Here is a 16,220-nt window from a genome sequence, read left to right as displayed (position 1 = left end):
TGGAGTTTATACCTTATTATGCACTGGGGAATGTATTCCTCAGTTTCTCCCAGTGTAGCTCTTCTGCTAACTAATGAGGCACAAAAACTGATCAAAGCTTTCCTTGTAGTTTGAGGAGCAATAGCATTTTTCTTTCTCTTGTGGAGTCCGAGTTTAAATACACTGTGAACATGTGGTGCCTTTTCACTCAGTAAAGATAAAGGTTTTTGCAAAGAGAAGGAAGTTTCCTTGAAAATCTGGGAATAAAGACTAAACAGTTGAATAAAATAATAAACTGCAGATTGAAGTTGGCCAGTTACAGCATCAGGTTGATAACGTGGTGGCTGAAGGATGATTTTTGGACAAACGAGATGCCCAGTTACTCTCAGCCCTTCTGAAGCTTCCCATCGCGTGCTGTGCAGACACCTGAGGCAATGCCCGACGCTAGGCTGTTACAGTTGGAACTAATGGCATCCCAAGTGACACGGGTCCTCCTCCAGTCCCGCCGTACTTGTCCTTCTCTGTGGCATGTGGCCTGTGCAGAGCTGAGGCTGTGGGGCAGCGCTCCTTAGGCGTAGGTCTGCTCGGCAGGGTTTGGATCTGCTTTCTTGTTCAGCTTAGCATTATGCGTTGCGTGTATGCATGTTTCTGGTGTCTTCTGTCTTAATCTTTCTGGAAGGAGTAGAAAGCACATAAACCACTAACTACTCACCCCAATAATCCTTGCTTTTTGCAATCTTAAATCAACACAAGCCTTCCGTGCATAGTTTTGTTCTCTCCCTCCTACTTCTTTAGAATGTGTAATAAAATTTCTCAGAGATATACTATGTGAAGTCTGTGGCCTGAAAAAAGTTATAAATGGATTTTTATACAATAAAGTCCATAATAGAAGTTATTCGAATGAGCCAAACAAGTCTCCTACAGCCCTTTTAAACAAGAATGTTTTTGGAAGAGATGAGAGTGAATGGTCAGGAACAGGGGTGTGTTAATTTCTGGAGTTTTATAGTTCAGAAGTTCTACCTCATCACAGCAACGTTTGTTTCTTCCTTTACTTGCCTCATGTCTTGTGAGACTAAGGTCTAAATTGTTGGACAAATCTCAGCTCTCATGAGAGTTTCAAAAGGGATGTTCCAAAAATAAAACCATTGCATGCTGTTTTAATTTCTGCCCCTCCGCTTTATTATTATTATTTTTAAATAAAAGAGGGTAAAAGCCAACTACTTATGCCCCAGAAGAAAGGCCTGGCATGGGATCAATGATACAGATGTTCTCGCTGTCTCTATCCCCTCCCCACTTTGGGGAAGCTGTAAATGCATGATCAAATTATGTATGATGCTGTGCTCTTTTCTGTGTGTGTTTAGAAACACAGGATAACTGATGTTTCTCACATCAGGATGTTTCTTTATCCCTTTTTAGAAGTATTGAGTTTTTTTATCTGGTGAGTCCATGAGAGTTTGACATTGGATGACTTTATAAAGCATTCTACTAATTGGATTTGTTAAAATAAATAAATCAAACGCTAATTGGAATGTGCCCTGCCATTATTTTTGCTTACTGAATTAGATATAATGGCGTGAAGGTTTTTTTATCATATTTGTGCACTTTATTTAAACACCCCCCTGGCGCACACTTCTGCAAATTCAATTATGTATTCAAAGGAGGCATTCAATTTATGCAAGGCTGGTTTACATTTAATCCGGGGGCAAGTCTCAGTAACTGATGATAGGTCTGTTCAAGATTAATTAGCATCACTCAGATGAGCAGTGGCATTGTTACAAGCCTGCAGTGTAAAACAAGGGATATTTTATCCTTCATACGTGAGCTGTTATTTGCTTCGATATGACCCTCTTAAGGAAGGGAAAAGCTGCTTTCTTGCTTGGGCTTCATTTTGTGAAAAGGGGTCAACCCCACACACGTTACCTAACAGCATCAAAGTCTATCCCCATTTCTTTTTCTTTTGCCCCGCTTAGCAGCTGCGATTGTCACTGTTTAATTTTCAGCCAACGAGGGGAAAGGCTTCAGGATCCCAATTTGCTTCGTAAAAATCCTCGTTCTTGTTGACGCTTTATGAAGACGTAGAACCCCGTTTTGGTGAAGGTGTAGATGTTTTCTTTTTTCTCGAACAGCTTTGTGATACTGTGGCTAGAACTATGTAACTTGCAAATTTTTTGAGTTGTATCTTTTTATTCCTGCATAGGTGGTGTGTCTGAGGAAATGCTGAACGTTAAGCTTATGCTGATATCATTGAACATAACACATCTGCTCATTTTAGCCTGTTGGCTCGTTTTGGAGTTACTGTCCCCACTTAAGTGGACACTTTAAAAATACATTAGTAGATTTTTAACTGAAATTCATCAGTGAGGACTAACTGAATTTCTGAGGATCTTGTGGCTAGGTACTTGTGTAGTAAAGTGGATCGCTAGATCCGATGAGGTGAGCATGAGGAGCACCTGTGCATGTGCGGTCGGACACAGATGCACTGTTGCCCTGTGTTTCCTTGCTGGCTTCCTTAGGAGCTTGTTGTCCTGAACGCACACTCGGACATAACAGCGCTTTCATGTCCTGGGCCAGCAACATTCCATGGAAAGGGCACTGTGCCGTGCTTTTTCTCAAACTCTTCCTCCTCATCCTGTTTTATCCTCCTTCCACAGGGACTACAGCCTGTGGGGTGTGCTCTGTTCAGCAGGGTCCACCTGAGGGACCCCTTAGTGTGGGAAGTTCCTGAGGTTCCCCTGACCTCACACTGGCCTCAGAGAGGTTGTGCACCCACAAGATGGATGGGGAGCCCACATGGTTTGTCTGGGGTGTGGCAAAGCTGTTGCTGAGGTGGATCCATGTGACAATGGCACTGCGGAGCGTCCCTCAGCCCGTCCGGCTTCTCTTCCAGGGGAGGGTGGGGAGATACCGCCCGGCTTGACCCAGGGCTGGGTTTGCCTTTAGAAGGGGATGTTGTTGTTTGCAGGACTGTGTTTGTGCTCCCTGCGCTGGCCGTGGGGCGGGCTGGGGGGTGGCCTTGGCGGCAGCTGAGCCCCGTGCTGGCGATGCCTCTGGGAAATGGGTAAGAAAGGGCAAAGTGCCAGGAAAGGGGGAGAGGAGCTGCGTGAGAAGCCACCCTACAGACAGCAGCATCGGTGAAGGAGGAAGAGCGTGGTGGGTCTTGAATTCCTGAGGTGAGGTTGGGTGGGATTTCTACAGCTGCTCTTCTGAACGTGGCTGCTGATGACTGAGGCTTTCATGTCGCGTCTGCCATGTCCTGCAAAAAGGGCAGGACTAGGGCCGCCGGTGATGTGCTGCTTTGGCAGGTCAGGGATGCAAGCTGCCGTGACTGTTGGAGTAACCCTAAAAGCAGTGATATTCTGGGTGTTGTGGTTCTTTCCTTCTGCTCTCTGAAGTTTCTTTCCCGTTCCGTCATATGACGTGCACTGTAACGCGTGAACAGGGGAGCTGCTGGCTTTTCAGCTCACAAGTGAGCATGGCTCTGGGTCCCAGCTGGGTCTTTACTTTGGTCTTCATTCTGCTTTCTTAACACACTACAGCAAGAAACCGAAGAAGACTTCCCTCCTCTTGGTACCCAAGGCTCCTGCAGCCAGCCTGCTTGTCTGAGCTCTTAAAATCTGCTTCCCCCCCCCCCTCCTTGTGCTCATTTCCTGCAAATTCACCTCTCCGGATTCTAGTTCTGTTGCTTCTAGTAAATTAATCCTTCTGGCTTATTGCCCTGTCACTCTGCATTTGGAGGTTTCTCCAGTAACCTTTTCGTTCTTTAAAATGTAGGTGTCTTGCTGATATGTTTAAGACTCTCCGCCATTTATCCTTTCCTTTCTTATCCAATTGTACTACAAGGTTAGCTTTGACTTTCAGACAAGGCACTTTAAAGCTTCCTCAGGTGTTGCCTCTTAACAGTGGAAACTCCCAATTAATTTAGAGAAGTTCTCACTGCATCCCTTTTCAGCTCTTCCTCCAACTTTACCTACCTCAGCATTTATAAAATCACCTATTGAGCCGATTATCCCAAGACATTGACAATAACATTCCCTGTTAAATGAGGACTGCTACCCTGTATTTTGCTATCACTTGTTTTGCTTTTGGGACTTTGTAGCAGCACCTGTGCAATTTTCTTTGTGTACGTGGGGCCTCGTACAATTGTCTGGCTTGATCAGAGAATTTGTTTACGATCGCTTCAAAGGAATAGCTCAGAGAACACTGTTCCTGTGCCCTGCAGCATACTGAACAGAGGTGGGGTGGTGATGGTGTCTGTCTGAAGCTGTGCTATTAAAGGGACTCTATCAAAAGTAGAATGCTCCACTTGGAGACTGAGAGCAGAGTATTTGATACCGTCTCTCATACCTGCTCGCTGTGAGAAAGGTGACTTTCCGTTGGATTACTCCCATGCAATCCAGAATACTTTATATTCCCTTACATGTTTTAATGAGCATATTTAATACTTTAAATTTGAACTTTTTCACCTAAATTAAATTTAAAAAATAGGGAAACAGTTGAAATGTAATCTTGTTCGTTTTGACAGCTGGGAAAGCTTCACAAGTACGGTAACTTCAAAGCAAGAATTATTGAAATAGTGTAAAATAATGACACTTCAGAAACGTTTGCAAGGACTCTACTGAAAGAGACAGGCAAGCTTGCAAGGGTCATGAAGTCTGCTATAATCACGTCTATTTATGATGAAAATATGCAATATACCAAATCAAATTATTGGGGTTTTTTAGGATAAGTTTGATCTTTAGGATCACTTTTCTTTATGAACAGAATATTTGGGATGTTAGGTGCTCTACCCAACAAATCCTTCTAGTATATGCTTAAATAGAAATAATACATAAAGTTTTGTAGAACAGCTTAGCAAAACAGTTGCAGTTGGAGTGTGCAAAGAATCATTTAGGTTGGAAAAGACCCTTGAGATCATCAAGTCCCACTGTTACCCCAGCACTGCCAAGCCCACCGCTGACCCATGTCCCCAAGCACCGCATCAAAGCGTGTTTTAAACACCCCCAGGGGTGGGGACTCCACCTGCCTGGGCAGCCCGTGCCAGTGCTTGGCCACCCTTTCGGTGATTTTCCCTGATACCTGATCTAAACCTTCCCTGGCGTAACCTGAGGCCGTGTCCTTTCACCCTGTCTCTTGTTACCTGGGAGCAGAGACCAACAGCCCCTTTCAGGTGGTTGTAGGGAGTGATCAGCTCCCCCCCGAGCCCTCTCCTCTCCAAGCTGAGCCCCCCCAGTTTCCCCAGCCGCCCCCAATCAGCCTTGTGCCCCAGCCCCACTGCCCATCCCTGGACACGCTCCAGTCCCTCCATGTCCCTCCTGGAGCAAGGGGCCCGATCCTGCACACAGTTCATGGTGCGGCCAGACCAGTGTCCAAGTGGAGCAGTAGGTCACTGACTCTTTCCTCCTGGACTAGGGTGATTCAATTTCATCTGCCTCTTCATCCTGGCTGGGTGGCCTGTACCAGAGTCCTACCAGGATACTCGCCTTGTTGGCCCTTCCCCGCGGACACTCAACCTGGTCGTCACCGTTATCCAGCTCCAGGCAGCTGAAGCGCTCCCTGACACACAGAGCTACGCCGCTGCCTCTCCTTCCTTGCTGGTCCCTTCTGAAGAGTTTGCAGCCAGCCACTGCAGCGTGCCAGCCACACAAGTGCTCTCCCCACGTTTCTGTGGTGGTGGCCGTGTCGGTTCTCCTGCTGCACGATGGCTTCCAGCTCCTCCTGTTTGTTGCCCATGCTGCTTCAGGTGCTGGCATAGATGGGTTTCAGCTGTGCTATCGATCTCAATCTCACCTCAGACACTGGTGTGCCACCCCCAGGCTCATCTCTGGTGTGCTTGGGTTTATTCCTTTCCCCTTCAAACCTAGTTTAAAGCTGTCTTGATAAGCTCTGCAAACTCCTCACCTCCTCACCTAGAATTTCCCCCCCCTTTGATGCAGGTGAACCCCATCCTTTGCCAGCAAACAGTTCTTTGTTTTATAATATATATGATACATTATAATAATATATTATATTAAAATATGTACTGTATATGAGTATATATGAATTAGGTTATATTAAAAAATATTATTGACACGGAATATATCTGTGTTTGACATCTATGAAGAGTTCCATGGGAACTGAGACAAGTTTAGGCTTTCTTGGGAACCAGAAAACAGAAAATATAGGTGAAAACTGAAGAAGGCCTCAGCGTCCCTGGTGCTGGATAATCCTTATTGCAAAGGCGCTGCAGATCGCTCATGTACCAGCTATTTGTTGTCTGCATGTAGGCAATGCCGCCTGTGGGAAGGAGTAAAGAGTCAGGAGCATCTCTGCACATGTAACCCTGATTAGTGTCAAGAGCAATTGGCAGTTTGGCTGGCAGAGCGAGTCAGGGTTGCCTTGAGCACTGTTCGGTCCTTGCAGCTCTGAAGTGTTAGATGTGTCCAGTTGACTTTGGAGGACTAGTATCTGCAGAGAAAAATTATCCTTGCTTCCCTAAGAGAGAGAACCAAAGCAATGCAGAGACGCTGTTGGCATTGTCTGATGGATCAGGTACTGAAATATGTTTGGCAGGCTATGTTGGGTGGCGTGAAGAGAAATGTGCCTAAGGGAATGTAAGGGACACCAGTGTAGGACTGTCCTACCAGGGAATAAACTAGCTTGGTTTGTCTGTGTGACACAAGCTTTGAAGATCTGCATTGGAATACAAAATTTCATTTTCTTTCATGGGTTTCCCTTAACTCACAAGAATTCGCAAGTGTTCAGGCAGCTGCCAGGTTATTTATGGTAGTTAACTGCTTCCAAGTATTTCAGGAATTGCAGTGGGAAGGATCACTTAGTCAACAGTCTGGAAGGTGTGAACACTAGTTGCCATCCACTTCTTGTTATTCTCTTCTTGTTGAGAAACTAGAGGGCTGCACTCAAAACTATTTACTCAAAAGACCTTGGGGAATGATCATGCCATACAGAGCTTAGTGGTGTTACGCGTAAGAGATGGTCACATTTTCTGTGGGTGTAACCCAACCTTGTGTAATTCAATGCTTAAAAGTGTAAAGGAGTGAGGATTCACTGTAGGAACAGTGATGCTGTGCTTGTTTACCATTTTCCTTCCTTCCTTTTTTTTAATATTTGACTTGGAGGTTTATGTGATGAAGTATTGGTTATTGGGACCCAAACACAAATATTCCTGCATGTGCGCATCATGTGTCCCTGAAAACGTGAAGACAATAGGTTGAAATAAAAGGAAATCATCTAAGAAACAGTAGCATGGAGGGAAGAAAAAAAAGGTTTCCAATGGATACAAAGTGTGCAAAGTACAAAAATATTTCCTGGATATCTTCTCTGCTATCTGAAATCTAATGTGCAGAAAATCAGTTTTATTTACTGTAAAGAGACAAAAATAATTAATACAGGAATATATTCTTTTTTTTTTCCTTGTTTTTAGGTGGTTGTTCATTTGATGAGCACTACAGTAATTGTGGCTATAGTGTGGCCTTGGGGACCAATGGATTTACCTGGGAGCAGATCAATACCTGGGAGAAGCCAACAATGGATCCTGCTGTCCCAACTGGTAAGTAGGGAGCCGCAGCGGCAGCCGGGAGGTATGGCTCTGAGAGAATGGGCTGTTACCCTCTGTGGGTGTGTACTGGGTTTGGGTAGCCACAGCAAGGGGGTGAGGCTTTATTTGGTGATAACGAGATAACTTTTGTGTTCAAAATAATCTGACAACAGAATTTGTAAATGTGAAATGGCTTTTTACAATGTTTGCCATGTGACATCCTTGCTGAATCGCTTTACATTCTGTATTTCTATTTTATTCCTGCATTTAACAGAGAGGAAATGTTTCAAATGCAATATTCTGAGGTTTGGCCTCGGCTATTTGTGTGTTTTAGGATCACAGCGCTGTTTTATCTGGGGAGATGCAGGTTTGAGAGGCTAGAAAAAGTACAGCTTTGCAATGTCGGGGAATACTGGAGTTCCCAGTTTTCAATTTAGTGCTTAACTGACTGCTTTAAATTCTAATTCTGAGAAAGACAAGAAAATTCCTAAAGAACTAGCTGTAGTAGCTAGTCTTTGGTTAGGCTGGGGTTTCAGGCACTGACATTTTTGTATGCAAGAAAAGCATTTCCAACAGTAAGAGTTACCAGAATATCTAATTTGCTAACATATATTTGGGACATCAAATAATGGCACACTGTTCCGTGTGATACTTGGAATGTGGTCTGAAGAGCTCACAGTAATGGTAATTTCCAAGAGTTTTGTTTTTCATTGGAAGTTATTGTTATGTCGTATATGGGAATAAGTTCTCTAGGCTTAATAAAAGTGCTGTGGAATGCTTTGTTCACATTGAAAAATAACATGGTTTTAAGAAAGCACACTAACATTTTGTAAAAATCAGTTTATCTTCCTTGCCACCTAAAATAGCAGTGCAAGCCCCCTTAGCGGACATGATGGCAAACAGACCCACCTGACCAGGCAGTTAAGACTTTGATTTCAGTTCTAAGAAAGAAATATTTGTTCTGGTTAGTGCATTGCACTCTGAGAAGCATGAGCTACGTGGCAGAACCGGAATATAATGTTGTTCAAGAGCTATTCTTACGCCTGTAATTATTGGGGTAAGACACTTATAATCGCTAGCTGCCTGTTAAGGACACCGTGCAGAGCTGATACAACAACAGCTCCTGCTGTAGCCGTGAGGGCAGCCCAGCCTCCATCCCTGTGTGCTTGTAGTCAGTAGAAAATAAGTGCATGAGATACCAGCCTAGCTGTGGCTTCTCTGTCACCAAGGGTTGGTTATTTCATTACTGGAAATTGTTCAGAACAGGAGCTTTCAAATTATGTAACAGCTAGCACAGCTTGATTTGGCTGTGGCATCCCAAAATACGTTAATTGTGAAAGGTGCAGGTCTCTGGTCTTTTCTGTAAGAATGTATTTCATCAGTTCTGGATGTTGTTGCTTTTTTAAAGATGACAATTTTATCTCTGTGGTTCCTCAGCTTCTATCCTGTTGCGTCCTATTCCCTGCCTCTGGAAAAGACCTAGCCACAGAGGCATAGATCTTGGAATTAACTGATCTCAGAGCGATCTAGAGGAATGGGGATCGGTCTCTTCTCCTTGGTATCAAGCAATAGGACAAGAGGAAACAGCCTCAAGTTGCACCAGGGAGGTTTAGATTGGATATTAGGAAAAAATTCTTCATGGAAAGGGTGGCCAAGCTTTGGCACAGGCTGCCCAGGGAGGTGGTGGAGTCACTCTCCTTGGAAGTGTTCAAAAACCCATGTTGACTGGGTGCTTAAAGGCATGGTTTAGTGACGGGCTTCTCAGTCCTGGGGTAACAGTTGGACTTGATGACCTTAAAGATCTTTTCCAACCTACAAAATTCTGTGAAGTGAAACACAGTTTTGGTGTAATTTGGAAAGCAAGAAATAACTAGGAGGGCTTGCAGTGCGTGAGTTCAGTATGTTGCCAACTCTAAATGTTAAGGTAAACCTATCTTCCTGGTCTCCCTATGAAGGTGTATCGTCACCTGAAGTGTGCTGGAACCATGGAGAAATCAATAGACAGCAGTCTGGAATGGCATGGTAAAAAAAGCCCCAAAACGCAATCCAATGAAAAATAAAAAACCCCAAAACCCATACCCCCTTGCTAAAACCAAACAAACCCATAAAGATAACCCCAAAACACTGTAATGTAATTTTTAATTTTTTATTTTATATATATATATAAAATTAATATATATAAATATAAATTAATAGAAGGCTTTCAGACTTATTTCTTCTAAAACTAAATAGTTGTGTGTTTTTCTCCTTAGTACATCATTCCATGATATCTAGTAGTACTAATAAATATATGAATATGTTACAGCACCAGCAAATTTTATGAAGGTTAGACATCAAATAAGAAAGGCAGAAAGCTTTGTTGTAGAAAGACAAAAAGGTAAAGCAGCCATCAACTGGGAATGGGCTGATAAAAAAATATTATCTAAAGGGATTTTAAGGAGCATAAGGGAAATGACTCAGTTCCTCATGTTACTAATTGATGTCTTAGTATTCACACAGAACAAAGGTGAAATCGGTAGGTAGGAAAAGATTGACCAAAAGCAAATGTGTACAGAAGGCTCTAGTAACAAAAGCATGTTTTCGAGAGCTGTCTTAATCATGCTAACCTTGAGGTAAATTATCGTGGTCAATTAGACTCCCCAAAGCTAGCAGAGATGTTCAGAGCTGTTATCGAGGGTCTGTATTGCTGGATAGAATCGTAATGCATGTTGTTTCTATTGGTTACTCATTGAAAATCTGTTTTGTGAGAATAAGGGGTGTTTACTTAAAATTCATCTAGTGGCAAAGCCAGGAGAATAAACTGATGAACAGTACGTTCCACTCCTACAAGCAGGGACATCTTTAAAACCAGAGTACTAGAACATTTGGTGATTGACTTTCTATTCCATTTAATTTCTCTACAGCAGCTGAAGGCAGCAGGGTGTAAATCCACTGAGCTGCAGGGTGTAAGAGGTGGTAACAAAGAGATGTTCATGGAATAAGTATCTTCTGGTGGCCAGCCATAGCCAGGAAAGCTGCTCAGCACAAAGAGCGGCAACAGGACCACCAGAACGCGTAGGGCTCCGAGAACAAAAGCAGTAAAAGGTTTTCTTTATCAGGCTGGTATTTTAGATACTATCTTATTTTAGTAGCTGGAAATAGACTAAAATACTACATTGAGGAAATGGTAAAAATAAAAAGTGCGCGCTAGGTCGGTTCAGTGATACTAATCTGCAGTGCAGCCTGCCGGGGGGCGCTGGGGGGAAGCGTGGCTGGCCCCCACCCTGCTCAGCCCCCCTGCATTAGCATTGCTGTCAGAGCTGTGCTCTTCTGTGAAATGTATTGGCTTTCACAAGTACCAGCAGGTCCCTTTGAATTCCAGCAAGCCACAGAATTCAGTCCTCCTGAATACTAATGCTAATATCCAGCACTTTTTACAGTATTTTTCATCGTTAGATCTCGGAGTGCTCTTCAAAGGAGGTCAGTCGCATGAATGAGAGCCTGAGCCTACATTGCTGTGTAATTCTCTGCTGACATGCTGCTGCAAAGGTCTCTGCCCAGGGACAACTTTCTATTCTTTATTTAAAAAAAAAAAAAAAAAAAAAGGCAGTTAAACTGCTCTATTAGCAATATAGAAGTTTGTAGGCAATTTGTTTTACTCCATTGCTAGCAAATAAACTGTTTTCCATGAATTCTATGATTAATTCCTTAGGGCTGGAAACAGTGTTAATTGCGGGATTAAGAACCAGATGTTTGTTGCTCTCAATAAATGTTTCAAAAAGGCGAATAAATGAATGGTAGGTACCCAATCCTCTGACTTTGGTGGGCCTCTCATTCCACCTCCTTGCATAATAGCAGGAGCGATTATAACAAAATGTTCTTTAACAGATGGGTGTTTACTTAAGCCTGAGTACCCTCAGTGATGAGTATTCTCCAGCCTTTGGGCTGCTTGTTCCACTCTTTGAATTATAAAGGTTCTCAGTCTTCGTTTACCTTTTATGGCTTCACCTCGTTATTTTTTGTTCCATCTTTGACTAGGGAGGATAACCAGTTGTTCCTTTCTTTTGTAGAGTTGCGTGCAGTTAAGTCCTTGTTTTGCAGGACTAAACACGACCCAGGACTTTTGAACTTTTTTAATTCAGCGTCTCATTTCCTTCCCTCTACCTTATGCCTTTAATCACCGCTTGATTACCTTTTTGGATTATTTACCTGAAGTTGTGTTACCGAGCGAGGATTCAATAGTCTGTGTAACAGTGCTGGTGGGGGACAGGACTAATTCTCTTATAGAAGTTCAAAGCACAGCAAGCAGATTTCTCCTGCTTCTCTCTATTTACATCTTGCAGTTTCATTCTCTTTTTCTGTAAATATTATGTCTTTATGTGCTGCTGTTAGTTGATGCAGGATGGATGTTGGATCACAGAAGTTGTTTCCTGGGTGGCAGAGCAGGGCCTGAGCTGTTCCGTGGTTTTGGGGCAGGTACTTGGTTAGTGCAAAGGGACACGTGTTGTGTTGAAACGAGCCAGGCAAAAGCAGTGGCCTGATTTTTCCCGCTACACCATTGCGGTATTCCAAGGACCCTGGGTTGCCTGCTCTTGCAGCAGTGGCAAGAATAATAATGGAAGTATTTAACATTTGCACGTTCCAAGTATTTTACCATCATTTGTTAATTAACTCCAACGGGGACTTAACCAGGGCTGACTAGATGGAAGTAATTACTTTAATTTTATTAAATACGATTCTACTCTGAATACAAAGCCATGGTGCCACGTACCTTTCTACAGCAGCGTTCTTTGGTGTGAGATGTTCTGTTGATCTCAATTTTGCTTTTGTAAGGTTTCCCCGTTCCAAGTTACAGATCAGCAATCAGCACAGGGGCTGAAGGTCGGGCCCCATCTGCCCGACTACTCGCTTCCCTTCATGTATGTAAATTGACTCTTATTCTAAGTGCTGCTTTACTTTGTTTATATGTGTGTATATATACATAGACACATAGCTATATGCATGCTCCATATCACTGCTGTTTCTTGCTGAATTGCTTTCTAAGTAGACATTCTGTTTGTCTAGGAAACAGAGGTTTAGATATTATGAATTTAGGGATAAACAAAATGTTTGGAACAAAGTTTAGTGTTCAGAATTACAACACTTGCATGTTACTCGGCAAGTGCAAATTGCCTCGCTTGGCTAACTTATTCCATGGAGAGTCCAAATATTTTCTGCAGAAAAGCAGGACCTGTTATCGACCATAAGTATTTCTGTGGTAGGAACTGATGCATTTTTACCTTTCTAAGAGCCAAACTTGCTTGTGACGTCTACCTCGTGGGTTGGAAGATGCAACGTAGTTGTGGGACATGCCACTGATACATAGTTTTATGGATTTTTGTGTGTGTGTGTTTCTGTAAAGCTTATCTAGTAGCAGACAGGTAGTGCCGGAGCAGTGGCTCAGAAGTGCACACGTAGTGTCTGTGGGCTCCCTCAGCTCACAGGTGAGCTAAAGGATTCAAGCTGTTGTGGTGCTGCAGAAGGCGGTGGCAGGTGTACTACACCTGTAGGCAACGTGGTACACCGTTAGTGTGCGTGGCACTTGCAGTGCTGGTGGGTCTGGTTCACCCCTCGGAGGCGCAGTCAGCGTTTGCTGCATAATTGCCCCTCATGGACCTGGAGGAGCCGCCTGTGCCGAATCCTGTTGATGATGGTGGCCATTTGGAGCTTGTAGATGGCAAGATTAAGGCACAAATGGGTTCTGAGTGCTGTCTTACGTGAGCGCATTGCACGGCCCGATGAAGGGAACGCAGGTCAGGAGCTGTTCAGTGTGTGCAACTCACCGTCCCTGGAATGCATTGCTCTGCCTCACCGGGAACTTGCAGCGGAATTTCTTTCTGTTCTCTTGCAATGGAGATAAGGCATGGGGACTCTTCCCACATTGGAGTGGGTGTGTTCTTTTGTTCCAGTAACTGGAGGCCTCTCAGAGCTTCTCGCCGAAAGAACAGAAGGGTTATCATCATTAGTGTTGCTTCGTGAACTACTCATTTAGCAGGCAGACATCATAGAGGTGATGTATATATGAATACCAGATGGCTAAATTCTACTTGGACTCCACTGAACTGAGTGGAGTTTTATGTTTGCCTAATAGGCCACATGCTTCCCGATGTCACCTTCCTCTTGCTGTTGAGTGGCACCACGGAGCTGCAGTGTGAATGAATAATTATGGAACAGCTTTCCTTGAGGAAGGTGATAACCGTCCTTCTATGCCCATGTTGAAGACAGGCAGGGTCCTTTAATTTCATTCAGAAGATAACTGTGTGTTAACCTCCACAAAGAACAGAGGACCTCTGTGCATAGGTCAATCGTTGGTCTTTTTTTTTTTCTTTTTTTCTTTCTTTTCTTCAGGCTAGAACGAATGCCAACAGGGGTTAGACTCAATGTTTGTGAATTGGAAAGACAACACAGTAACCTTAACGTTTTCCCGTATCTGAGTGTATTAATCCTTGCTTACAAGAAAATACACAAACTTGTTAAAGGAATAAATTAAGATTTGACTGTGTGCATGATGAATCATGATCCAATTTTGAGAGGGAGAAAGAAATTTGGCTCAGCTGTCTGTATATCATTTTTTTCTAAAAAAGAAAAAAAAATAATTTTTTTGCACGGGAAATTACTAAGAATGAGTCAAATATGTTTTCCTCCACTCTTTCCATACAGGAAAATAGATTAGTCTGGGGATAGGTAGTGAACTCCAAGTCATTTGTCAGCTTTTAAGGTCTAAGCAGAAAAGGATTACTGTGGAAGCTTTCCCCAGTGCGTTTTTATTTTGCTGTTTACTATGCTGCTTCATGTCTGTGTTTTGGGGTTCTTTATAGTTGAAGTAGTAAATAGTTCTTCCCCCTTTCCAGACTTTCATCCCTATTTTAGCTAACCAGAGATTTGGGGGCTGGTTGTTTGTTGTCTTGGATTTATTTCAGCAGATGTGCATGCGAATGTTTAGACTGTCGGGAAAGGGTGCTGGTTCGGCCTGTTTATGAATATGGCTTTGGGAGGAATGCAGCCTTGCAAGCAACTAGAGGGGACGTTTTTCTGCCCGATGGCCTTCAATTGCTCTCTCTTACTCTATCCAGTAAGGCCTCCAAAGGCCATTACTGTGATGGATTCTGTGATGGCTGTTCAAACCCAGCATCAGGATTTAGCTGTCCCTCCGAGGAATGTACTGTCACCCTTATTTTTTGACACTGACATATCAGGTGTGGGTTGTCAGTAACTGAATTGTACCTGCATTAGGATAGAGTTTTGCTTCTTCAGGCAGGGAAAGCCAGCAACGAAGATCATGAGTGATCGCTGCTTCTGCACAGAACTGATTGCAGAAAGGGAACAACTAGTCCAAAGAGTGATTCTTACCAAATAATTTGTTTTCTATCTTGTGTTCCTGTGTTCTAACACCAACTAGAACTTCTCTTTTGTGATTAAGCATACTGGTTTTGGATGGGATAGAAACAGAGAGGGACCATTTGACCTAAGTACGTGTGAAACTGCAAACCTGTAAATTAAGAATATCGCACTTAAAAGCTAAGTAGGTAGCTAGCTATTCCATGATGTAAGATGCAAAAGTTGATTTAATTAAGAATTCTTGCTCCTCTAGAGACCTTCTGCTGAAGGGAAATTACACCTTGGATTTTAATACTTGTTCATATTGTAAATGTGAGATAGAATTTCTCCTTATGTGCCATTGAGAGAGGTTACAGAAGCGTACTTCCACGTTGATGCTTTGGTCCTGAAATCAAACTTTGCAAGGCTGTGTAGCCCTCTCTGAACATCTGCGGTATAAAGGCACATTATCAAAGGAATCTGAAAGAATGATTTCTAGAAAGGCCCTTTAATGACCCTGAAGGGATTGCTGTCCGTGGGGAATACACGTGGTTACTGCACCTTGATGTGTTAAGTGGTACATTTGAACTGTTGTCAGTCTATTTCTGATCCTTCCCTGTGAAAGCTGTCAGAAAGAGAGCTGTTTGTGAATGTCAGGACCTTTCCATTATCACCATTAGTGAGACCGTGACACTCTTAAAGCACTGCTGAAACATCATTCAGCATCACGCTAGGAGGAAGGACAAGAAAGCCATTGTTGTGTGTGGTTTGCCGTGGTTTGCCTCCATGGTTTCAGTACTGAAGCATATTAATTTTTCTCAGCACCTGTTGGCTCTCACAGGAACTGATGCCTTTCAGCATCTTAGCGTGCAGGCTGAGGTTTTCATCATCTGTTATTTTGAGTTCTGTTAAGACATGCTGTCCAGATGCCAAGTGTGTTAAAACTGTTTTTTGTTTGAGAGCCAAACTGGGGAATTGTATGGCCATTTTTCTTGTGAAAAACTTCAAAAGCTTCAGGAGTTGGGGGGTAGAGGGAAAGGAGGTTTCTTCCAAGAAGATGAAATCTAGTTTAAATTCTCTTGAAATCAATATGGTTTCATTGAAATAAGGCTAGAATGCAAAACAAGCTTTGACTAAGGTACTTTGTTTTAAATGCTTATTTATGTGGAAATTCCTCCTATAGTAAGGATCAGATTGATAATTTAATAACCCCTTGTTCATATTAGAAACTTCAGAGCAAAAGGAGAAGGATGCCTAAGGAAGAACAGGAGTAAACAAGGTGTGTGGGTAGAATGAGGGATATGGAAGGTCTTTCTGGCAAAGAAGGGATACTGAAATTGTTAAATGTGAAGCTAGTGGATATTAAGGAACA

General features: G+C 43.0%; 1 protein-coding gene across 2 annotated transcripts in view; it reads left to right on the top strand.

Annotated features, from left to right (window-relative positions):
- PTPRT (protein tyrosine phosphatase receptor type T) overlaps nucleotides 1-16,220 on the top strand; it is a 453,762-nt gene that overhangs the window by 119,727 nt on the left and 317,815 nt on the right. For both annotated transcript variants that reach the window (XM_040608979.1, XM_040608978.1), the window contains exon 2: nucleotides 7,400-7,525. In XM_040608979.1, coding sequence (XP_040464913.1) covers nucleotides 7,400-7,525 — 126 coding nt within the window. The remainder of the gene's footprint in view (nucleotides 1-7,399; nucleotides 7,526-16,220) is intronic.

The sequence above is a fragment of the Falco naumanni genome, chromosome 10 (assembly GCF_017639655.2).
Source record: "Falco naumanni isolate bFalNau1 chromosome 10, bFalNau1.pat, whole genome shotgun sequence".
NCBI lineage: Eukaryota > Metazoa > Chordata > Aves > Falconiformes > Falconidae > Falco > Falco naumanni.
The sequence above is the reverse complement of the archived record's forward strand: the minus strand, read 5'-3'. Positions and strand labels throughout refer to the sequence as shown.